We start from the raw sequence: 26,814 nt of genomic DNA, 5'->3' as shown, positions 1-26,814 counted from the left end.
GTCAATAAATTAAAAGGGGCGGAGCTTCAACTCCTTCAGGCAACACTTCCCCCCAGTCTCAAGCAGAGTAGACTGCTGATTTCCTCACAATTTCAAAGCCTAATTTAACATACTTGTCTTTGTTTTTTTATATTGGTCATGTGACCTACAGTATATACCTCAAATCCCTGCTGGATTAAAATATGCAGTGGAGGGATATATTCAGAATATTTAAATTAACAAGGAAGGGGCATATACTGTCTTCACCAAACGTTGCTCCTAGAGAACGTATGTCTGGCTATACAGCGAGCTAAACACTTCCTCAATCATCCCTCCAAGAAACAAGCAGGTGTCGAATTGGCAGGTTTAATAAAGAGAAATTGTAAAACTGTAACACAGAAATACAAGACCACGGTAAGTATATTCACTCTTATGCCACATCATCACAGGATTAAACAAGATAACATGTACAACATACATGTAATAGCTGATGACAGTAGAGTAGCTTAACTAAACCGAATGGAATTAGCATGCTAAATCGCTAGCAAAAGTGCTAACCACCTGGCGATCTCTATACAGAGCTAACTGTACAACAATAAGGAAATAATATCATATATAACTGCATATTAACTTGAACACTTACAGATGATGCCGTCTTAAAGCTACAAATATATTGGAGATACAGAATTACTGAACTAAAATGATACTTGCACTCGCAACTGGGAGACGACTAAACCACTTTCTTACTGAAAAGCTACTTTGTCTAAAACAACTTGAGGTAGGATTAAATTAACCTCTAGAGAGCGCATGGAACATTTAGCAGGTCCTTGACACTCCCCGTCTGGCATCATGGGATGCCACAACTATCCTAACCTTCTGGAGACAAGAGGAGGATGACCTCTGAGATAGGTCTCGAGAAGATCTTCACAGTTTGCTGCCATACTACTCTAACCTCGACTTTCCTGACCGTTCCATCCTTGCTGGTAAGAGTCTTACAATGATCCCCTTTGGCCATTCATTCCTTTTTGCTTGGCTGTCCTTCATAAAGACAACATCACCTTCTTTGAGGTTAGGCCTTTTGGTTTGCCATTTCTGGCGACTTTGTAAGGTGCTTAAGTACTCCATACGCCACCTGGCCCAAAATGTGTCGGCTAAAGCCTGAACTCCCTTCCAGTGCTTCTTGAACAGACACCCTTCCGTGAACTCGCCAGGTGGAGAAACAGGAGTACCGATTTTCTGAGTCAAGAGCATGGAGGGGGTTAAGATTAGGGGTGACTCCGGGTCAGATGAGACAGAAACCGCCTTGTGTTCACAATGGCGGAGACCTCGGCCATCAGAGTGATTAAGACCTTGTGAGTGAGATGAGAATGTCCAACCTGAAGGAGCATAGAATCTAAGATACGACGAGCTATCCCGATCATACGTTCCCAAGCACCTCCCATGTGGGAAGAGTGCAGGGGGTTGAACACCCATGTACATTTCTGGCTTGAGAGGTAGTTTTCTACACTTGTCTGGCCAGGTTTGGCATAGCTTGCGTCTGGCTCGGAAATCGCCTACCATCAAGGACTGGCCGTATGGGGCCATTATTGTAGCAAAACTATTCAGGAGTACTAACAGGAGTAATAACTTTAGCTCTGCTTATGCGTCGCTGAGCAAACGGATAGAAGTGGCACTAGTAAGCTAACTAGACCAATTAACCTACCTGAAAATGTCTGTGATATGGTGTGTAGGTAGCTAGGATCGAGTCATGATCAGGAATCTATCTAGCTTTAAAACGAGTTTGGTGGAAGTTTGTTTTTAAATAAGGCTAATAATTCAGAGTTGTCTTGAGTTTCATCAGCTAGCAAGCTAAGCACATTCAATCATCAGAAAATGTACATTGTACATTTAGACTTTTCTTTGTTCTCTTTTTAATGCTCTGCACATGTCTGGACTAAAGTTAGTAAGTATATGTATTGAAGTGTCCGAAACTAATGAAACAGTTGAAAAAAGGATTAAAGGTGACTGGCAGATGTGGTCAAGCTGCTTTTCCCTTTACGAGAAAGATGCTGAAATCACACCCAAGGTACATGATTTATTTAGTACTTACATTATTAAGATAATTATCCATCAAAGCTTATTTTAAAGACCCCTTCTTGAATACCTACTCTCCAATTTGTATTCTTATGTATGAGTAGGCTACGTCTTTATTACTAGTCTCTGTCTTTCCAGATGATTCTTAGACACATCACCCAGACGTTGATTCTGATGATGACGAAGATCTCTCTGTCGAGCTAGTCACTCGGGTCACGGCTTATTTCCGGACGTTTCTTGAACATGGTGTACTTTTAAAATGTTATTAAATGCATTTGTTTTTCCATTGAAAAACTCATTACTTCCGCCCTTTTGCCTCTAACCTTCCTTCAATGGCTTTTTGTTTATAAAATGTGTAAATATAAAGAAGAGTATAGACCACTTGTCTCAAGGTCTGTCTTTTCAACAGCCTCTTCAGCGCATCTGAGGATTGGTCCATCCACAATCATGATACAGACATGCAACTATCCCATGTCTCTTCTGTCATTGGCTAACAATCCTGCATAACAGCTGTCTAGCTGAAAGATCTCGCATGTGCGTCTTTGGAGTTTTTACCCTGTTAGGCTTACCAAATGGCATGTTGTAAAGATAAGCTCGGTGTTGCCTTGAGTTCATTTGGTAAGGTTCCCCTTTCTGTAGGCAAGGAATGCTGAACAAAGTATCGTTTTATACAGAATAAAAGGTTATATGCCTAATTTCTCTTAACAGTTTCATGCTCACGAAGTTTTGCTATTAATAGTTTATTAATAGATTAACACACACAAATTGTACATACGCCCAGGCGCGGATTAATGCACAGGCTTGCCTCGGCTGCACACATGGGGCCCCCGGATTGGCCGGATAGTTTTTTTATATTTTAAATGTACTTTAGCGCAAACAAAATAAAGATGCTAATTGGCCCATAAGAAAATAAAAATGTTTTAAAAAACAGATGGTTGGGTAGATGTGACTTGGGTCACATCTGTCCAATCAGCTGCTCCTGGTCAAATCATGTTAGACATCCTTTTCATCACTCACTGCTATATGGCATAGTGGCAAAATGGCCGAAAGAAAATACATGAGTGGAGCACAAAAACGCAAAACACAGAAATTAAAAGAACAATGTGACCAAGATACACAAAAACCCTAAATCCCTAAATTGACAGGATTCTTCAAGCCTGCTGAAATCTTAGTCAACATCCAGTCGAAACCATGATCCACAGCAGGAGGACTGCCAGCTAGCATCATCGGCTAACATCGTTCACGTTATCAGAGATGATGGATGTAAAGACACCAGTCAAGATGACCTCTGCGACAAGGCCGCAGCCTCACAACCATCTCACTCAGATAAGAGGGAGTCTTAGACAGAAGGTCTGTGTCACAGATTTCAGCCACCCGAAGCGCCATGCCACAGACACAGTTCACATGCTCGTGGGTCAGCCGCTCCCCCGGCAGAGATGAAGGGGATCCCTCCCCCCTCCACCTGTCCAGCTACCTATAGCTCGGATCCTGCACTTTGGGATCAAATTAATGAAGATCTGAGTAAATATTGGATTAAAATGGGACCTGAAAGTTCCCAGAACAAAGACGCAGATGTTGCTGCCTCTGAAAGACAACATAAACACCAATAGAGGTACTTTTCCAAAACCCTGTTTACAGTAAAAGGAAGCTGGCAAATGGTGAAACTAAACCGCATGAAAATATATGCGTTTTTCTTCCGTGTAAACGGGGCCTCAGCCAAGAGATTGGCTGCTTTATTTCCCCCTCAACAGGCACCGTGTTTTGTTTAGCGTGCAAATTATTTGAGTGACAGCAGGCTATAATGACTGGAGAAATGCAGCTGTGCGCCTAGCTGAACATGAATGATCAGAGAGCCACAGAAAGGGAATGCTCACGTATGTTACGCGCTATGCAGATGGTGGGCGGATAGATTCAGAACTAAAAAAACAATTTGACAATGAATGCGAATATTGGACTGAGGTTTTAAAGAGGGTGGTTGCGGTGGTGAAGTTTTTAGCAGAGCGAGGATTACCGCTTAGGGCACACTTTGGGAAACTGGATAATGGGAACTTAATGGGTGTGCTGGAAGTTATCAGCGAGTTTGATCCCTTTTTGAAAGCGCATATAGAAAAATATGGCGATGTTGGAAAAGGAACGCCATCATACCTCTCGTCGACAACACGCCTAGAATTTGCTAAACAAATGCGGATATTCAACAAAGTTTATATAAGATTTGAGTAGCACAGTAGTAGTAGTCTTTATTTCATTATCACCAGGAAGGCAACAGCACCACACTGACCCAAATAAATAAATACACTGAAATGAAATTACAAACGGCAAATTTCTAAATATTGTTCATGGACATGTTTAGAAAATTTCTCCCAAACCTATGTAGACAAAACATACAGTACAAGTAATCTGACAAGAATGTTATCCTCACATTGACGGGGCATAGGAGCTAGGTTAGCCAGCTTTACTAATTGAAGGCCGGAGAGACACTATAAAATAAATCCGCGGCAAACACCTCCAAAACATTATGTAGATGATAAAAATATGATATGTGTTGTCAGACACCTAAGCTTGACTGATCTTTTCCTTAAAACGGGTATTGCCAGAACCAGGTCATACATTGACGGCCTTCAAATTCTTCTTCTTAGAAGAGTATATTGTACAATTACAGCATTTTGTTCTGCATTTGTTCAGTCAATTGTGTCACCTTATATCATTGTGACACTTGTCAGTTCAGTCTAATACAGTGTAGTGGGGCTGAAGACGTCAATACTCATAATACTTGAACAAAGTGAACAAAGTGCCCCAGCACTTTGGACCTCACGTAATCAAATCAAATGTATTTGTATGGCCCTTTTTACAAGCATTGTCACAGAGGGCTTCACATACGCCTATAGAAATGCCCCTCAACCAACCTAAACCCCCCAAGGTTTAAGTTGGTTGGTTAGAGGCAGGAGGTCACCTCCTCCCTCTAACAGATATTGCAAAGGATAATAAGAAAGACAACTGTGTAAGTGTGAAAGGGGTATCAGTGTTATGAGTCTTTCTTTACATTGTCTATATGACCTGTTAAACAATTATTTAAATTATGTTTGTCAACCAGGGAACTTTGCCCATGCTATCTCTGTAGAGTAGGCTATCTTGGTTCATGTTGTACAAAACAGTATGTTTCAGGATTGCAACATTGTGTGCTATAGGACAAGAACATTTGTAAGAAAATCTGCCAACTGCCATACACATTCAATACTGTACATATGGATATAAAATATGTAATAGTTATAAGGCTTACTTAACTTCGTCATGAAATGTTAAATCATCAGCCTTTCACCCAAAGGTTTTTGTGGATCCATTTTCCTGGTAGTAGTATATGTTTTTGCTACACTTTGCATTCATTATGTGTTTTTTGTCTTGTCAAATATCTGTTTGTAATCAAAATCTAATGTAGGCGTTGCTGTGTACTGTAGGTATTTCCCCACAACTTTGTGCCTGTGGAAACTGACCGTTGACCCTGATGATGTCATTGGCATGAGACCATAAAAATGAAAACATCACAATGGGCTCTTAGCACTGTAAATGGAAAGTACCTCGGATGCAATGTTATGAAACTACGTTTCGTTACCATTTCAAGATCCTATTTGAAACATTTTTGGATTAATTCCCTGTCATTTTAACAACTGATTTTGTGACAGGCACACTCATTTTATGCCTAAAGCTGTGTAAAGGTAATTACGTTTAATAAATATATCTGAATCCTACTTCATACATTGTTTGTACTGTTTAATATACAAAGACACAGCCTACTGTATCCTCCCAGTGTCAGTTTTGATGCCTCAACACTACCAGTATTTTGCTCTTCTTAACTCTCTTCAGCTGTTTGGTGAACATGTGCCCAATCTGTTATTCTACCCATGAAATGTCATCCTACATCTACCAATGTTTTCGTCATCCTCTCATTGATACACTTTAACTGCATCTACCCTGGGACTATGTTCATGAATAAATAGCTTAAACTATAAAGAAATGCATTATTTTTACACAGCAACAGCTACATTATTTGATCAAATAAAGTGGAAAAAAATTGCATATCGTGGAAACAAACTTAGCCAAATAGTCTGACTCAATTTTCATGAGTTGAATAAATAAAGTTAGCTGTGCTGTCTGATGGACAATGAAATAGGGCATCACTCAAACATGAACCTTGTTTAAGTGTAATCACTTTTGAGGTAATATTTAACTAAAGTGGAAGGGTCCTAAGGAACATCACTGGGTCGCTCAACTCGTGCTGGCAAGTCTCTACAACATTTTCACGAAGGGTATTGTAGTTAGAAGTTAAGTGAACTAGTACTACTGCCAACATACTGTATTTCTTAAAAGTACATACTTGTGAGTTGTGAGTATTAATTTAGTTATTTCAGTATGATGCCTTAAAATACATTGTCATTAAACATAGACCTTCATTACCAAGTTTCTTTAGGAAAATAATTACCTTAACTGTTCAGATGATTACATCTACAATACTCAACCTAATTCCACTGTAATTCCAACCCTTTCTACCCTTTTCTAGTTTATTACTTTGTTGCCATGGATGGTGCAGCAATAATCTATGAGCCAGTGCAACACCATTGGTTCTACTGCCAGCAGGCAGACTCTAAGGACTCATGGATACCATTCAGTGTAGTGGACTCCCAGAGACTCGAAGAAGCATTTTGTCACGGTAGGTGCAAGATTCTTGCAATGCATCGTGGTGCACTCTACAGTGGCAGATCTAAGAGGTGGCAGCTGCCACCCCAATAAAAATACTGCCACCCCAATTTTTTATTATTAGTAGTATTTTTTAAATGCATTTAGCAGACGCTTTTATCCACCGGATTGATTCTGTGCCGTGCCAAATAACGTTGTGTCCTTGGGCAAGGCACTTCACCCTACTTGCCTCGGGGGGAATGTCCCTGTACTTACTGTAAGTCGCTCTGGATAAGAGCGTCTGCTAAATGTAAATATCACCTTAATCTCAGCTCTGGCTTGTCCTACTCCTTCTTCCTCACCTCTTGCTTTCTATCTCTGGTTTACAATAATCATGGTAGAGTAGGTAAGATTTAACCTTAATTGATTTCTTTCATTTGCAAAATGATTAAATCTGAAACCGAATCCTGGATTCGGTGCATCCCTAAATGAAAGTATTTAAAGGTCCCATGGCATGCTGTTTTAGATGCTTTTGTATTACCTTTGTGGTCCCCTAATACTGTAACTGAAGTCTCTTTCCTGAAATTCAGCCTTCGTGCAGAATTACAGCCACTACCAGCAGTCCCACAATAAGCTTTCCCGAGGACGTGCCGTTTCTGTGTCTGTAGCTTTAAATACTATGAGGAGGAGTGAGGCGGGGCTAACTGCCATGCTTTGGTCGTTTGCAAGCCATGATGTCTCGAGGAAAAAACAATAGGTGCATTCGACATCGACTCTGGCTGCATGAAACGACCGGTGGGAGTTGCTGATCGCAGTCGGGGAGGAGTTAAAAACGGCTCCATACTTCTTCTTGTGGTTTGCTGCGTTGACGTCAGTCATGGTCGATCAAGCGCTGCTTGCGAATGGTCACGCATTTAATTAGTTTTTGCATTAGAACACCCGCGTAAGTGCTTGTAAACAATGCTTGTGCTGTCTCAAAACTGGTCGCAAAATGCAACCATTTGGTCGCAGTCTGAAGCCCTGCCCTATTGAGCTACACAGTTTGCTCAGTAATTATTGTGGATGTTTGCATGAGCCACTACCAGAGAACCGTCAGGTAGTTGCGCGGGCCAACATATATTTTTGTTTCGAAACAAAAATATTATAGGGAAAGCAAAACCTTTTTAAATTACATTTCAATTATATCATGGTTAAGGTATTTAAATATTTCTAAGATTCCTCTGCATACCACTAGAAGGTACCACCAGTGGTACGCGTACCATAGTTTGAGAACCACTGCTCTAGACGGAAAAAGCAGAGAAAGTGGAGGTAACCTTTCCCCTTATGATGACATAAGGGGAAATTCCAAAGCGGCGCATTTGAGCTTTCATTTTCTCAAAGGCGGAGCAGGATACCATGGCCTTGGTTTACACCTATCGCAATTGCTAGACTCTGCGGGACCATAGGCAGGCTAGGGGAACTGATATTAATGTTAAAAAAGTGAATTTTTCCTGTTATGGGACCTTTAACGACATCACAATATAAAAATGTTTTCCAGCCTATTATAATATAAAAACCATAAAAGTTATCCAAACACAAAAATATGTCAGCCTCTATCAATAAAAATTGACAATTGTTTTTAGCTTAACCCTTAGCTGAAAGAGTTATCGGAAACGGTAGCTAGCTAGCTTTAGTTAGCTTCTGGGCTAAGTAACTACCATGTTAGTGTTACTTGTTAGCCTTCTTATTAGTACATTCTAAAGCGTTTGTCACATTGTTTTTGTCTATCGCAAAATATTAAAATGGAATGTTTGAATCACATATTTGACACTACTCAGAATCATCAAACACGGGAGTAGATGTTAAAACTGTGGGTCCAGACCCACTGGCTGCCTCTTTCAGCTGCTTGAGAAACTGCTCTGACTGTCTGCCGCAGAGTCTGTCCAAGGATTCCAAGTTCTTTCAGGAACCTAATGGTGGAAGAAGCCACAAATCCTCTGCATCCCACTTCAACTGGCCAGACTTTTGCATTCCAGCCACGCTGAGTTGCGTTTGCTGCCAACTTTGTGTAACACAGTTCCTTACGCTCGTAAGCCTTTTCAACAGTTTTCCCATGGGACTGTGAGCTCTATGATGTACACAGCCTTTCATGAAGGGAACCAGAGTACCATGTCTGGGCTAAGGTTGGTAGAAGCAATCTCAGATGGAAAAATGAGTTGCTGGCCAATATTGACAAGCATCTTTCAGTCCCGGGCCATGGCTGGATGTCAAGTTTCTGGCTTTGTAGGAGAATGCTTGGGCCTGTTTTTGGTGATGGAAACAGCTCTTATGATGAAGCTGATTTTGCTTGCCTCCATTTGCCAAAGCTCACTCCAGTTGATCTTTCTCCTCTCCAGGCCTTCCCACCGCGTCCATTGCCTTTGATTAGCAAGAGAGACAGCCTTTGAACTCGACCACCAGCTTCCTGCATTCAGATGTTGTTGCCTTATGGAATGTTGGTTTGCTTGCTTCCAGGCCAAAGCCTCCTCTTCCATGCTGGATATTCCCCACACAGCCTTGGATGAGGTCCATTTCCGTCCAGTTTGTAGGTGAGGTGCAGCCTTGCTTATGGTTTGGTCTTTGGAGTCCTTCAATGTCATCTAAAGTCAGACTTTAGAGCACTTGTACTCCTCTGTTAGACTTGTAAGAAGTAGTTCAAGGAGCCCTTTGCCATAGAGGCCGATGTTACTCATTCTTCCGTATGAGGTAATGGTTCGCTCCATCTTCCCCACTGTTGTTATTGGGACCTCATAGACGGTGAGTGGCCACATTACCCAGGGAATAAGTCCAAACTGTAGGCCCCAAAGCTTGAACTTTCCAGGCAGTAGGATGTTGTTGATGTTCTCAAGACCATCGGCCATGTCCTGCATTACTTGCCTAACTTGATCTTTATCCCAGATACTTTTGTTTTACCATCTACCCAGGCTTTTGATGGGTTGCTCAGAAACCGTTGGTATCCGGACACTACTCAGTGTTAAAATTAGGTTAGAAAATGTTATTAAAGTACTCAATGACATTCACAATAGAAACATATTTTCTAGTTTGAGTATTTGAATGTGAACATTCTGAACCATTCCATTATTTTTTGGAGCACTTTGGGCTGCAGCAACATAAAAACTGTTAGAAGTATCAGTGTCAAAAGTCATAGCACACAAGAGCATGTCAGTCTCTATCAAATAAAGTTTGAACTGTATTTTTAGCTTAAACTGTGGGAAAGTAGTGGGAAAAAAAGTGGACGGAAGAGAAATGATAAGAAGTATGCAGTATAATAGTAGTGTCTTTGCTTTCAGCAAACACACTGATAAATAATAATATAAATGAGAGAGAATATAGGTTATGCCTTACCAAAGATGGCAAGCACACCCAATAATATAGATTATAATGACAATTTATAAAGAATTTGATTCTACAATTACACTGACCAACTGTTACCATTGCCATTTTCATTAACATTGGGATATTACATAATGTGGAACATTTGGAAGTGGTTGTTGGACTTAGGGTTAAAAAACGTTTTTTATTTATAAAATATTAAAACATTTTGCAACTCAATTGAAGGCAAGTGCTCTAATTTGATCAGTTTTGCAATCCAGTCATATTACCTGAGCAATCTCCCTTCACCCATATCTGCGTTTTCTTAGAATTGTAACCAATTAACCATTGTATGTTTCTTTGTGAAAACTGCTAATCTGAACCACCCACTTTTTTATTGTAAACATTATAATAAACGGCAGCATCCTCAGTAAAAAAAAAAAGGTGTCCCATCCACATTGGAAAACAAATCTATGCCCTTGGCATGGTAGGATTCCCAAAACCATATTTTAATCGGATTTGAAAGTGTAAACCTAGTAAACCAGTAAAGGCTAAGACAAAACATGGCTATTTTACATAGTGCTAACATGTTACATTTATTTCATGTACTGTTTAACTTTAAGAATGAAATACTATCTGATTAAAAAGGGAATTGGTATTTACACATTATGATGTCTACAAAAAATGTTTGGCGCCAAAATTATGTTTACTGTGTGTATTAAATGACAAATATAATGTTTCAGTTAAGGCAAATTGTGTAGATGAAGGGGAGCAGGAGGAGGTTATTGTAGCCACAGAGGGCAGGCGTTTTGATGTCCGTCTGAAAGAGAGGAGGCGCCAGGCAGCCTACTGGGAGCAGCCGCCCTTGGAGGTACGACGATGCTCCTGGTTCCATAGGGGCGACAAGGAGGCTAGCTACGTACCTTACCCAGAGGACATCAGCCTTATCCTGGAGGTACATGTACAAAAAAGTGCTTTAATAGACTGTAATTCATGTACTTGTAGAACATGTTACATGTAGTGTAAATTTTACAAAAAGTAAGTTACCCAAGTGTCAGATTCTGCTATCTATGCTGTATGTAAATATATTCCAATATGAATAACAATTTAACAATAAATACAATTATCAAAGCTACTGTATGTTGGTAATCACAGGCTGATGCACAAGCACAAGGGATTTTCCACAGTTTCAGAATTTCAAAATGTGTCTGTATTGACAGGATGCCTACATGATATCAGCAACATTGAATGACTGGCAAAGAAGATTACAGTTCCCCACTGGAGAAATAGTGGTATTACATGACCCAAAGGTATGGAAAGTTACTATTAACTTGGAAACACATGATGCCCACAGATATCGGATTTATTTAATTTTACTGGCAAACCTTTAGATGTATTGGTTGCTATCAGGATGTGAAGTTTATCTCAGAAAATATGTCAAAAAGTGCATTGCAACAACATTATTTATTAAAGCCTGCCTTTAAACAGCTTTGATACTTGAACTTGCTACTTGAGCTTTGAACAGAAAGCCCCCAATTTCCCTATTTAATTAATGTGAGAACCTTTCTATTGACAGACTTTACTTGGATACAGTCAGTTTAGTCAAGGTCAGACTTTTTAGGTAAGATAAACATATGCAAAAATATTTTTTGTGTAGGGGCCCTTTAATTTGCTTATATTATAAATGAAATGTAACACTGGCTGTACATAAAACACAAGATAAAATTTAAAAAAAAAGTAGTTTCACAAAAATAAATACAGAAATCAAATGTTTATCAAATGTTAAGATCAAGATCAGAGACTTTCAGATTAAGTCTGTGGATTGCATGCGGTATATGGTGGTTCTTTCAATGTCATATTTGTGGAACAATTTTTAAGATAAGATGTTCTTTGCAACATGGCACACCTGTTAGACGTATCCATGTGATGAAAGGTAAACTGTGGCCATGAAGCAACAGTGTTCTGATAGGCAGTGCTTTCAAGCGTTGTTCAGTTTGTATCCAATCACGAATGGGTAGTGTACCCATAAACAGTTGAGTCTGCTGAGTCTGTAGTGTAAAACTCGGACAGCAACTAGACATCACAAAAAAAGAAGCCACACATCTCTCATGTTATTTTGTTTCTGTATAACTCTACTTTTGTGTGTGACATCAATGATTTGCTGTGGGTAATATAGGGTAACATTGCAGCTGCAAGGTAGGAAGGTACTCAGTGTTTTCCATAATTCTAATTCCAGAGTTTGAACCGGTTCAACAATCATTTTATACAATTTTTGTTAAGAACAAAAGCAAAACTTTTTTTGTGTTTTTGTTCTGGAACACAAACATTTATTTGAATAATGGTAACCGGTTAATAACAATTTAGTTTTTTCTTAAGTTATTTTATTTAATACAAGCAATTAAAATATGTTCTGCTTGTCATAACTTTGGTGAGGAGTTTACTTCCAGTCTTCCTCTAAACTTAAATAACTTATTCGCATAGCGGACTTAAGCTTGGCGGCGGCAGGCAGTGATATTGCTTGCAAGTGAAAAGTGGTGTGGTTTCTCAAATCTTCTGCAACCAGATGTGTTAAACTATGTACCTAAAATAAAATATTGGTCTCAGATATTCAACGTCAAAAGTTTGATAGATATGCTACAATGTAAAGAGAAATTCTTGGAAATAGCTGGCTCCAATTACATAGAAAAAAAACCTAAATACAACTGTGGAACTGTTCACTTTACCGGTCATAGAGAGGGTTCCATGATTTTGTTGCAACTTGAGCATGCATCAGGTAACGGTCACACAGTTCTGTGACCACAATTGCAAACCAGACTATAGCCTATAAATATTGCGTTTAAAATATTCATCAGAATAAATGTTGATGGTGTCCAAAAAGGGCACTGGCATATCACACAGCCCCACATTGTATGTTATTAACTGGTATTTAATTAGGTTCTAACCAGCTTGAATCCCATAAAATGTACTCATTAACCCATTGTGCCCTATTTGTAACATGTGTGCCGTCGATAGCACTGATTTCTCTTCAATGTTGGCCTGTCAATGCAAATTACTCTTAAATATTGGCCTGGTCAACTGCAATGTCTTATGTAGTCTACCTTGGGGACAGGCGGATCATGTCATCCCACACCTTGGGCATCAAACGACTGAGGCAAGCCCTCACCCCTCGCTAACCGTCTTGAGGCAGGTGGGTGGTGGTGGTATTGCATTTCCAATTAGGTCCCTGGCTCATCCGGTCCATTTTATTCTATTAACTCAAGTCAACATATCCAAAACGATCTCCCCCAATATCTGGCTCATACTGCTAGCTTTATTTATAGAAGTTTGAAACCAATCCCAAATGGGTAAACTAGCACCCCATTTGTTTACTTACGTCAAGAAATGTTGTCTGGAACTGTGCTCGCGGGTACTAACAAGGTACAAGCACAAAATGTAACATCAGCCGATCGCTGAATTACCTGGAGCTCAATAAGCACAAGGAGGGGAACATGGAGAAAGAGCTTGATGATCTACAGTTGCCTGACTGAGTTTATTCCCGTTGTTTTAAAGTATATTTTACAATTGTGTAATGTGACATGACAACCGTAATGATATCATAACTCGTGAAATTGTGGAATGTTAAGATGTCTTTAACAGGGGCGGATCTAGAGATTTTCATTCGGGGTGGCAATGGGGTGGCAGAAGGAAGTTGTTGGGTGGCCTCCTGGAGGCGAATCAAAACCAAAGTAGGGGAGTACAGTACTCCCTATGGTATTAGGCTAGAACATTGTAGTTTAAATTAAACACTAACATTAATATGATTTATTGAAATGTTCTGTAATGTACAAATAATATTTTTCCATGGGAAGATTGAGGTTCATGTTGTTTAATTGTAAATTGTTTCACTACATGCTCTTATGGTTCTTCCCTTTGGGACTGTTTTTTCACAATGTATGCTTCATGTTTTGGCTACCCGCAATGTTTGGGGCTATCTCGTTGTTACGATAAGAGACCTATGCACTTGTGTAAAGCTCTCTCTTGGAAGTTACTTTGGATAAAAGTGTCTGCTAAATGCATTTAAAAAAATTGGGGTGGCAGTATTTTTCATTGGGGTGGCAGCTGCCACCCATTGCCACCACTTAGATCCGCCACTGGTCTTTAAAGATTGTTGACGATGTTCATCTGGAGCAAAGACAAAGATTAATAAATTGTCTGATAACCACAATATTCTTATGGTTATGCAACTTTGTTAGTTAACACCTCAATGATGGTATTAATAATAATAGTAATAATGAAGCAATACTTGTCATCATCATGATAGTATATATTACTATTTAACTTGCTTTGCCAGGCGAGAAGAAGTATGTACAAACAATGTATTCAAGTTCTATTCACGTTAACAGTTTATTTAATCCGTTAAATTTAATGCATTGGCAATCATACTGAAATCACGAAGGATAAAAACTATGTATTTGGTGAGTTCCATCTAGAATATGCCTATATGTCTAAAAACAAAGTGAAAGGAATACTTTACAATAATAGCATAGATTTTCGTTTTTCTGTCCGATTATTGATTTATCAACTCAATCTTAACGATCCTTGAACTCGCGGTCGCCTCAAAGTGTTAAAGCATTGCGCACCGATTGCATTTTACAAATATATTGGCATAACTCCTTTGTGCACCAAATTCACACATTTCTATCTCTGGCTAAATAAGCAAAAGCAAGATAATTGGCATAATCTTTAGATAAGTTATACAATTTACTGTCATTGTAGATTGAGTAAAACATCAATGTCATCAATTATGACTGCTTCCTCTCTGACTTTTGATCCCTTTGTGTCGCCATATTACATCTCAAAGCGCATGGATTTTAAGTGTGCAGAAGGTACGCATATGTACACACGGTGTTGGTAAACCTTGCCTAGGGTACCAAATGTGCTAGGCACTGGTGTAGAATACTTAGTTGACTAACGATTGCAAGTCTTCAAGGTTCTAAAGTAGCACCATTTTCATTACCCTAATCCGAGCAAACCATTTTCCTATAGATCGTGATCGGAAAATCATTGAAGGAACATTTGCTATAGAGAACCTGTTATGGCAATCTGATAACAATTAATTATGTCATGGTCAGACAGAGTCTGGTCTGGAATGACATATCTCAGCTTTAGCTGTTGGTAGTTGCATGTCTGTTGCTACAGTGTATATAGCAAGTTAGCGATAGCTAGTCTACAGGTACAGTAACAGTTTCTGACATTGATTATCAGTAATTGCATAACCATATGCACACACCAGTCGCTATGGGCGGGCCATAGGGGGCCGGGCCCGCCCCCTAAAATGCTTGTGCCCCCCCACTTCAGGCACAGATCTGTAAAAAAATACAGTAATTTTATTATTAAATTATTAAATTATTAAAATATAAAGAAACAATGATGTGATTTAGTTTGATTGATGGGAATCTACACTGCAACAGCCTATCACGGCCTTACTAAAAAGAACGTTAGGCTACGTAAGTGACATTGAAGTCTCTGTGCGTGTATGTATGTGTGTGTATGTTTGAGAGATGCTTCTGGTGTTAAGATATACAAATAGTTAGATTTAAAAAGGCCAAAAAGGTTGAGGAGGACAGCTTCTAAGAGAGAAAGCGATTCCCCAGTGATCTGTCACATAAGCATTTTGATTTGGATCACGAAAGTTTTGAAATTTGAGTGAGAATGTCACCCGGTAGACCGCATTGTCGGGCGGCAGCAATGTCTTCACGTCATGTCACAAAGTTCATAATTTTACAGTTTTACAGTCAATTCTACATCTAAAATGTCGAGCAGTGCAGATTTCAAGAGATATGAGAATTCTGCTTTTAACCAGCTGGTCCGATTATTTTGGGGATTTGTTTAAAACTGGCAATCTGAGTGAGAATCTGACTGAATCTGACTCGCGTCCCCGTTTTGACGTTAGCATCAGTCAGATTTAGGTCGCTAACTGGCAGTGTGTACAATGTTGTATTTCACTTCATTCTACACCAGAAATGTCTGGGAGGACTGCCTATTGTAGATACGAGCCTGCTAGCCAGCATCTCGGATTTCTTTAACCGAGCCTGTTTCATTCGTCATTTGCCTGAGAAAGCGACCTCCGTTAGCCAGGCTAGTTTTGCCCAATCACTTGGTCAGGCTAAAAGTATACGTAAATGTACTTGTACAAAGGACAAGTGCCTCAAAAAGTTAATGTCAAGACCTGCAATCCAGTGGCCAGAGATATGTGATGACCTGATCGACACTCCAAGTGCAATCGACCCGGGAGAAGTTCGTCTTTAGCAACCGACATGCGCAGTTGAGCCTGCTTGACAGTCGTGTGACTTAGGGTGATGATTGGTCTATAGTCAACTGTTTTATGGATATTCATAAAATTGCGTATATGTAATGTGGTGTAGGCTATAGGCTTTTTGGTCATATTGCTGTTGGTTATGTTTAACGTGATGATTATGTACTGCGCAAATAGATTATACAATTACGAGTATACGTACTGTAGGTTAATAATAAGTGTGCCCTCCCATGCATTTCATATGCCCCCCTTAAGACCTGTCTGGCGACGGGTCTGCCTATGCCCAACTTCAAGTTCAAGTCTTCATTGCCATTGACTTCAAGACTTCATTGCCAGTTCAATGATAAGCAGTGCTAAATGAAATATCTGGCACAGTTGTACGAATATTGCAGGGAAAGCTCAGGGACATATTATGGCTAGAAAACTAGCAGCAAGACATCCTGGAAACTTTGATGCCAGTAGTGACACAAAATCTGACCAGCTTGCATAGGGTTATGCAGTTACTAATATCTAGTGTGATGTGGGAGCATTGTGATAACAAAGAATGAAATATTGCGTGGCGTCGGTTTGTTGTCTCATACTTGTTAAATCTACATTATTAAACGGACAAACCAGGTTTGCCCATCCATGTAAAAAATAAATGAACCAAGTGTCTAAATGCCTTTTAACCCTAGCGAATGACACATCACCCACCTGACTTGACAAAGTCTGGCCGTACATCTCTCTCATCCTCTGATCAACCCCGGCCCAGGACAGTTAAAAGGGGTCTTGAGGATGTATTAGTTGATATACCAGCAGGTGAGTCTCCAAACAGCCTTTTGTCATTAGCATTACCGTGAGATATTCCCTTCGGTACCACATTGTCATCATACAAACTAGTACAATGCTTGTCACACTTTCTTGCTTTATTTTTAAGAAAGCCTAACAAAAATGTTTATGGTGTTAGTTCTGTATGTAGGATGTAGCTACAGTACATTTCTTTGGTAAACAGTTAACTGTGCAGTATTAGTCACTGATGATATGTCCATTTATTCGTTTTTCATGCAAATAGTAAGAAAAAAATTCTAGCACCCATGTAATTGATGTGCTGTTGTCACCCAGGTGAACCTGACAAAGTGGATCACCTGGTTATGATGGTTCATGGAATTGGGGCAACATGTGACCTTCAGATGCGTGGAATTGTTCAATGTGGTATGACAACCTTTCATTTTCTTAAAACTTTATATTACCTTCAGATGTTGACACCAGCGCATACCAGTGTAGATGCAATTGGCAAGAACATGGTGTTATGATCTTCATGTGGCCAAAAATATACAGACACATACTTGTTGAACATCTCATCCCAAAATCATAGGTTGTAATGTTGAGTCCCCACTTTGCTACAATAAATGCCTCCACTCTTCTGGGAAGGCTTTTGAATGGAAGCTGGAGATTGATCTAGAAATGACTGACATTCAGCCACAAGGGCATTAGTGAAGTTGGGCACGGATGTTGGGTGACTCGACTTGGCTGGTAGATGGTGTTAAAATTCATCCCAAAGGTGTTTGATGGGGTTGACAGTGTTTCCCACACAGACTAATTTGTGGCGGTGCGCCACAGAATCAACACCGGCCGCCACATATTGCGTTTTTTTTTTAACACTATTTAGGTAAAAAAAAAAAAGCAGCATATTCGTTCAGCTTCATTTCCTTTCCCTGCTCTCCCTTTGTCTCTGTCACTCACGTGTCTTTCTCACATACACTCACAGTCACAACGTCAGCACACGTTAGCAACGATGCATACCTACGCCGTTCTAGTAAGATCGATAGCTATATCAGCGAGCCTTCAGCATTAGTGCCGTAGTTAAAGGTCTAGGAAAATTGTGGCTACTTTTTGCAAAGTACCTATGAATGTCGTAATCGAAGGTTCCCCTTCGTTCTTTTGGTGAGAAGTCTCGGGGAGCTAGCTACTTTTCTGTGGGGAACACTGGGGTTGAGGTCAAGCTTTTCCACACTGAACCATTTCTGGATGGACATCTTATCCAATGCTTAAGCAAAACACACAGTACTGAACATACAGTGCAAGTAATTTGTTGATGTAATTGATCATTCTCTCTCTCCTGTAGTGAATGACTTCCGGAGTATCTCTCTTAATTTACTGAGCACTCATTTCAAGGAGGCAGGACAAGACATCGGCCGGGTGGAGTTTTTGCCAATAAACTGGCATAAAGTGTTACATGGAGATGCAACTGGAGTGGACACGTATGGGGCTTGATTTGATAGAGGATTTACATTGATCTGGTTTTTAAGTAGACTTTGAATATAATTTCACCTCAATGTTTCATTTCGAACATGCACATTATCTGTACATGTATAATTACTCTTCCATACTCTCAACAGGGATATCCAGAGAATTACCCTGCCCAGTATCAGTCGCCTACGTCAATTCAGCAATAGCACAGTGTTGGACCTCTTCTTTTACAACAGCCCCACCTACTGCCAGACCATTGCAAACACTGTTGCCTCTGAGATCAATCGCCTCCATCGCCTCTTTGTCCAGCGCCACCCACAATTCATTGGGGCTGTGTCACTGGCTGGACACAGTCTGGGTTTGTATTAATTAATAACATCACACTCACAAAAGCATTTTACTGCTGGTGCAACTTTGGCCATATTTGGACAGAACTAATGTTTATAGGGGACAAAAGTAATAATTATCACCCAGAAGTTTGTTAATCGAGATATAAGACTAAAATGCACAGACTTCCCAGTTGATTCTGAGTTTAAGATTAGGTTTAAAGCAGCGACCTCCACTTGAATTCCTTCTGTCTATTCTTCTAGGTTCTCTGATCTTATTTGACCTGCTTACAAATCAAAAGAAATACACAGATGAAGCAACAGTAAGTATGATGAAACTGTAATAGTAGTAATGATTAAAAGTAAAAGTTAAGTGTTCCTGCTCAGTAGAAGGACATCCTAGTCCTTATAGTTTTTCAAATGGGATATTAGTTATCATGCATCAACTGTAAATTATATGAATATACAGTACCATGCAACTGAGCGTGTGAGGTACTGAGCATGCAACAAAAACATGTAAATTATGGCCAAAATACTTTGTGTTACCAGTATTTGCCTATTTATAGTACTTTGCAAGAATAATATATCCATAAAGATAACACTTCAACAGCATTTCTTGTAGCCCTTGAAGGAGCCAAAACTGTTATAACTACCAATAACCAAACACATCTCGTTAATAAATTGAGCAATTTTGCAACTCATTACATTGTTAATTATTTAACTTACCATCCAAAGGAGTCACTTACTCATTACATTGCTGTTTTACCACAACTAAAGTGTCTCAACTACCCATTACAGTGTTGTTTAATCCACACCTAAAATGTGTCAACTAGAAATTACATTGCTGTTTTACCACACCTAAAATAGGCAATTTTTTTGATTTGCTGTCCTCTATTGAAGGGACAGTTCATTAGGATCTTTAAGAAACATGACATTTTATTGTATTGTAGTATCAGTAGTATCTTGCCACCCAGTCTAGATCCACTCCTGCATTAAATACATTAGTTATTGCATTAAGTTTAATACATTTTTTATTATAATTATTATAGGTTTATCCTGATTCTCTGCTGTCTGTCGGTGCATTTATTTTGTACATATTATAGTTGTAACTCTTGGGAATGTCCTTAGAAACAGAGCCCTGTCAATAGCCCTATCCACTCTGAGAGCTTTGAAGACATTCTTAGGAATGAAGGACTGGGCGAGTATGTCAACACGATTAAAGAGAAGCAGATGGATGTGGAATCACTGGTAAGGAACAATAGTAAAATCAGTGAACACTTGTTAACTTGTTCTAATTTCGTTGTTGTTGTTATATATTTTAGCCTTTATCAATGTGTGTGTGGATTTGTGGGGTGTGTGGATTTTGTGATTAGGCACTGTGTTCGGAGACTGACTTCAAAGAATTAGGAATACCTTTGGGACCTCGCAAGAAGATCCTGTACTTGATGGGAAAATTGCAAGTGACAGAAGTATGACCCTTGCAAACCTTCTTTTTTTCTTCTTATGAATCACAGTTGAGATCTAATTTGCCTCAATATCCTACCACTGTAGTAACTGTTACTGATGTCAAGTGAATACAATATTTGAGCCACATGAGCCATAACCTGTTTGTTAAGTAAATCAGGGGCACGGATAACACACACTGAGAACATTTGCTGCATTCAAAACAACAATTTGACCATTTGAATGCCAGGGGGAAATGTCAAATAAGAGCTTTCCCTGCCTTGAGAATCAACTTTTTCTAGCTTCAATTAGCTTGGTTCAAACAGAGCCTAAGTATTTTTTCCTGTGTCCCTTCATGGCTAAATTACTGCTGCTGTATCTGAAGATGCGGAATTACATTTTTATTTGTGCATACTGCAGGACATAGTTACTCTAGGACTACTAATAACCGCATGTATATAAGGACCAACAATACAAAATTCCTACAAGATCATTTACTACTACAAACAATTCAGTAGAGTGCTAGAGTGCTGCTATGTGGCAATTCAGATTTCTTGACCAGACATTCTGGCATTGTAAAGCTATACTATAGTATCTACCCTATCAATACAACCTAAATACTGTTGGTACAAAGCTAAAACAAAAACAGTCCAACCATCCATATTATTTGGATTCCTAATGGAATTATTCTTTCTTACTTTCTCCAAGCAGGAATCCAGGACAGGGATTGTACTCCCAGTTTCTGCTGCATTGTTGTGCCAAGAGGAAGGAGTTTCCCAAGCCGAAGCCCTCAAAATTATACAGCCTCAAGTACCCTCCACCAGCACTGTGGATTACAAGTATTGTGATGTTGGTATTGGACAGGTAAAAACAACACTGTAGAACAATAATCTTCTTTCAGCCACAACAACAGTGTTATTGTAAAATCAAAATCCCGCCCAAGATCTGCAATCAATATAATCATTAGCCATTCCTGTCACACCCGTGGTAGAACTATGAATTGTTTTTGTTCATTTCACTTTTATATCGTAGTTTAAGAGTCTACAGAGAACATAGCATTTGCAACATCAACCTGCAACTGGAAAGACACACACACTCACCCATTCTCTCTTATATTTGAACAAGAAACCTAGTCCCTGTTGATGCGAAGCATCCCCAAAGAATGATGCTTCCACCACTATACTTCACTGTTGGGATGGTGTGTCTTGAGGTATTTTTGGGCAAAACTCAAAGCTCTATCTTGTTCTCATCTGACCACTTAGCCACATCGCAGCTGGGTCACTCTTATTCATTCTCACTCCCAAGGAATGGCTTTTTTACTTGACACCCTCCCATACAGGCCAGTGTTATGCAGTGCTTTTGATATTATTGACTGGTGATCAGTATTTACACTGAGGAGTGAGTTCAACCAATTCAACTTGATTGCAAGTGCAACAAAAACATCTCGAATACAGTGGCTAACTAATACAATTTAGATTGGGTGTAACCTTTCCCTAATTAGAATCAGAATCCGAAAGGGTTTTATTTGCCATGAAGGTTTGCACAGACAAGGAATTTACTTTCGCAGGAAGGTGCATACATTAAACATATAGGAATCCTCAAACTTAAATATGTGGTCTAACTATACTAAAGGTACAAGCTACCTGATACTAATAACAAATAAAATATAAAGGGTTGGCCAAATAATTTACAATTTAAACATATAACAATTACAAATAGTACAAAATATACAAATAGTGTAATATAGTGCAATTTCAACGTGGCAAGGTGTCATTGTGCAGATTGTGAATTGAGTCAGTGCAAGCTCTTGGCCTTGTTGAAGAGGGCAACAGCGGATGGGAAGAAACTGTCAATGCATTATAATTGAATACTTTTAAATGAATACTTCTCAACTAGAATTTTCTGAAATATTTATGTTAAAATATATTACGTATAATATTACCAAGATAAAACCATTGTGTCTTACAAAATATTTTGTGTTTTTTAATAAATTGTCATATTGAACACAAATATATTGTACCTTTGTACAAGTAGAGAGAAATTATAAGGGGTTTAACTACTTTGAAAGGCACCGAATATTTAATTCTAATATGTTAGTGTGGCTTGAATATAACATGTAAATGACCCAATGTTACAGACATTGTTAGAAAAAACGAAGATAATCTGATCAATAAAAATTCTGAATGAACATTGTACTTTGACTGCACATGTAGGTGTCCATCAACTACCCCAAGCTGGCCTTTGAACCTCAAGCCTTCTTTGCCTTGGGATCGCCTATTGGGATGTTTCTTACTGTGCGTGGCCTTAAAAGGATTGATCCCAACTACAGCCTCCCTACGTGCAAGAGCTTCTACAACATCTTTCATCCAGTAAGTTCAATTATTATGTTCAGTATTTTCTTTAATCTACGGCAATGCTAGGATGAAACTCCTAGTGACAGTAGTTCCTGACATTAAACTATAGTACAAGTCCCAAGACTGTAGTCCAAATGTGTCTTCAGAGGGCATTCTAATGTACCTTGAAGACATTAGATAGTACCCAATTGCTGTGAAAGTACCAAGTTAATGAATTGAATAGCCAAGTAATAGTTCAAGACAAAATCTATGTATTTATTGCACATATTTAAGGTGCAGATGTCTGATACACTCAATTTAAATAACGTAGAAGACTAGACAATGAATACATGAAATCAAGGGAGTTAAATAGTATCACAATATGGGAGGATACAAGACGATTAGCATGGTCTTCGCAAGCACAGAAAAAGGACACTCCATGCTAGATAGCTTTTGTTTAGGTCTTTAGATAGGGTTCATAGAAATGGCCTTGACGTTCCTTCTATTTTCCTTGTTCAAAGTTGCATGGCGTTATACACTTTGGTAACATTGTGACCTCTGACCTACACTAGTGTCCAGGTCTTTCCTAGTCGCACCTTACAAAAAATGGCTATGCAGGGATAAGAAAACAGCATGACAGTTTATCAATGATACAAGAAACATAATTAATAGATAGGCGTATGTCTCTTCTGGACATAACCAAGGGTTATGTGCTCATGAGCTTAATATAGCAGGGTATAGATGAAACATTGTTTATCATATTCAGAGCATCTCAAACTGTATAAAAGTAATAAAGTAATCATTCTTTTATTATTGTTAACTGATCAGTGGTTTAAGGACAAACCTCTTCAACCTGCTTATGTACTTCGAAACCTGAATCCCATCACAGCCTTGAAATGAGGGATTAGGGTTTACAATGCATACCTAATATCTAGCAATCATGGACAAATTGGAGAATCAACCATGTCCAACCCTGAATGCTAGTGGAATTGATCAGCTTTGTAGGACAGCCTATAGGAATTGAAAGACAGTGGACATGATAATTGGGGCAGGTAATTCAGGTTTTGTTGAAATAAGAAGATACATTGTGTTTAAAGTTTTTAGAACATAGAGTTTGCCAAAATTGTAATAAAGCTATGTGGAATATTAATGTTTGAGTGGAAAATGTACAGTTTATTGTGGGGTTTAGAAGTTCATAGGTATGGACAGTCAAAAAGTCTAGTTATAATTCATAACTTACTCATGGTTGCAGTACAGTATGAACATTTGCTTACCATTTTCCAGCAAAACATCAGCCTTTTATGCCCAAACTTGCGTAGTCCCAAAATGTAAGTAAATTGCAATGGCCTGCTATCAGACAGTGATTTGGCTTAATATTTTTTATTAAGCCAAATCCTTTGCCTTTGGCAAGACCACAACCTATGTTCTCTCTCATATATTTTTAGTATGTAAAAATATATGAGAAACGGATATCCTTGTCAACAACTGAAAATAATTAACAACAAATCCTTGTCCCACAATATCTGCAGACTTCTCAGAGGTTACTCCAGTCTTTACAACATGAATCCAGTTTTAGACAGATTTCGCTTTGATCATCTAATGGCTAACTCCAGCTCGAAAAAAAAAAAAAAAAAAAAATTGAACATACTTTCAAGATATAGATATGCCCAGTGTGGACTAATGTTGAATGCAAAGAAAACAGATTTTTTTATGAAGTTGCATGTGTCCATACAGTTTGACCCTGTGGCCTACAGGATTGAGCCCATGGTACTCAGTCCAGGGCAGGAACTACCTCCCATGTTGATCCCACATCACAAAGGCAGGAAAAGGATGCATCTAGGTGAGATGACATGCATGCAAAAATATATTAGACTATTGAGAATATTTCAGAGGGTAATTTTTCAACTGAAGTAAGCATGCAGTTGCAATACATGTAGTGTTTTGTAAATATAGCATTTACAAAAGTATTTAGAAGTACTCTTTCTATAACTAGTACCTCAATTTATTCTATATTCTAACTAAAGCTCTTAACTTGGATGTTTCTCTTTAAATATAATCTTTCATTACTAATATGATCTTTTGTTACTTATGCTGTGGGAGAAATATTTTGATGGAATTATGATGTGAAGATGATGCTTGCTTACACATTTATTTACTCAAATATTTGATTAATTTAGTTTAGTCTCTTATTCACTTAAATCCTGAGAATATCTATTTCCACAGAGATGAAAGACAACTTGACAAGAGTGAGTTCAGACCTTCTTGCATCATTTGGAGCTCTTCGTAGTGTGTGGCAAACTCTCACTCAAGTGCCCAGTACCTTATTGCAACTGGACCAGGAGGAAAAAACTGTGTCAGGGCCTCATGGTGATTCTGAAGGTGAGACACGGATCCAAGCCTTTTAGTACACATAGAACAAAACAGAATACAACATTTCTGTTAATGATATTTGAGTTGGAATGTTGGATTATCATGTTTTATAAAAATGTGAAGTTGGAATATGGTGAAAGGTGACAATCGCAGAGTCAGATTTTGTTTGAGGATCTCTGTTTTCTATGTAAATGATGAATCTCTAAACCACAAGTTATTTTTAGTAACAGATTTTGTGCCCTGACCTTAGGAACAGGACCTTAGCAACTGAAATTCTCAGATTACTAGGTATCCCATAAAACAGACCACCACCTAACCATGTTGATCCTAATTATCGTCAGAATGGGATTTATTCACCATGAAAGTTTGCACAGATAAGGAATTTGCTTTGGCAGGAAGGTGCATACAATAAACATATAGGAACCTAAAATGTAAATATGTGGACTATATACTAAGGGTATATTAACTAGCAGTACTAAGGGAAATTAGAATTCAATAAAATGTACGATAAAATATAAGTTGCCGTAATTTACAATATAAAAATACTAAAAATACAAATATGATAATAAATACAAATGTACAAGATTTAATTTTGTAATGCAGTGCAAAATGCAGTGTGTTTTAAGCAGGAAGTCATTAGAGTCAGTGTGGACCTTAGACTAATATTTACATATGTATAGATGTTATGATCTTAATTTGACCATCACGTTGAAGTTTCTTGGCTCAACATGGCATGAAGAGTTGCGTAATGCTTCTTTTTTTTCTTAACATTGATTTTTTGTGGTGAATTTTGCCAACACAACCACCAGGTGGTACCTGGTACCCTATTGGTGGTGGGGAGAAATTGTGTAGACCGAGCAGCCAGAATGTTACAGTTCAGAGTCAGACCATGAACAGTTAATACTAATCTGCTGGGATTCCATGGGCCTTAGTGAAATCTAAAATGATAAGACAAAAGTTTCAATTCTGACATGTTTTTTTATTTTGCCTGCCCCCATAAGCTTCTGTACTTATCTTCATGTTGAAATTGTACTTTCCAGCTGGTTTCAATCATGCTGTGGGTGTTCAAACTGTGTAAATGAAGTGTAAATGAAGTATGAATTTACTGTTGAAGTATTTATGGGGTGTGATTATATAACAATCATCATTGTATTCTGATACCATTTCTATTCTAGATGCAAGGGCAGGCTCACCAGTCTCTTTGACAGATAAAAACGAAACAAGGAACACTAATGTTGGAATGTTGAATGGTGGACGCCGATATGATTATGTCCTTCAAGAGAAACCCTTTGAGAGCTTCAACGAGTACCTATTCGCCATTCAAAGTCATCTATGCTACTGGTAAAAAAATAAGTTGGTGTGGGTTGGCATTGCTTAATTAAAGTTTAAAAAAATGACAAAGTGTTTAACCCTGTTGTGCTATTTCCCCAGGGAATCCCCTGACACAGCTCTGCTTGTTTTGAGGGAAATTTATGAAGGGACTCAGAAGAATCACCTCAATGAACATAACTCATCCCTCTAAAGCTGATTTGAATGACACAACTCATCACTTAAATTGATGAAGTGTGATGAAGAGTGTTTGGTACATCAGAAGTCAGGAAAAGGAAAGGTGGTAGACTTGGGAAGATGGGTTGTTGCATCTTTGTTGTTTTCTGCCTCTTGCATTCTTTTTTGTTCATTCTGTCTTTGTTGTTTTCCCATCCCTAACCCTAATAATTGGGTTTTCATGGAAAATCTTTATTCAATAAATTATATATTGTAATATGAA

At 38.7% G+C, this 26,814-nt stretch overlaps 1 protein-coding gene across 3 annotated transcripts; it reads left to right on the top strand.

Annotated features, from left to right (window-relative positions):
- Positions 1-92: 92 nt before the first annotated feature.
- ddhd2 (DDHD domain containing 2) lies at positions 93-26,814 on the top strand. Of its 3 annotated transcripts, none has more exons than XM_084705975.1 (17): positions 3,249-5,762; positions 6,605-6,754; positions 10,794-11,005; positions 11,271-11,360; positions 17,020-17,143; positions 17,447-17,536; positions 18,450-18,585; positions 18,724-18,932; positions 19,165-19,223; positions 20,029-20,148; positions 20,274-20,369; positions 21,052-21,207; positions 22,557-22,712; positions 24,411-24,516; positions 24,900-25,055; positions 26,222-26,387; positions 26,478-26,814. In XM_084705975.1, the coding sequence occupies exons 2-17, from the start codon at positions 6,622-6,624 to the stop codon at positions 26,566-26,568; spliced, it is 2,100 nt and encodes a 699-aa protein (XP_084562101.1). In that variant the 5' UTR covers positions 3,249-5,762; positions 6,605-6,621; the 3' UTR covers positions 26,569-26,814. The 3 variants fall into 3 exon arrangements, with proteins under 3 accessions (XP_084562103.1, XP_084562101.1, XP_084562102.1); XM_084705976.1 differs by having other exon boundaries at positions 3,250-5,762; positions 21,055-21,207; XM_084705977.1 differs by lacking the exons at positions 3,249-5,762; positions 6,605-6,754 and adding an exon at positions 93-393.

The sequence above is a fragment of the Hypomesus nipponensis genome, chromosome 9, assembly GCF_054491055.1.
Source record: "Hypomesus nipponensis isolate SF chromosome 9, ASM5449105v1, whole genome shotgun sequence".
Lineage (NCBI taxonomy): Eukaryota > Metazoa > Chordata > Actinopteri > Osmeriformes > Osmeridae > Hypomesus > Hypomesus nipponensis.
The sequence above is the reverse complement of the archived record's forward strand: the minus strand, read 5'-3'. Positions and strand labels throughout refer to the sequence as shown.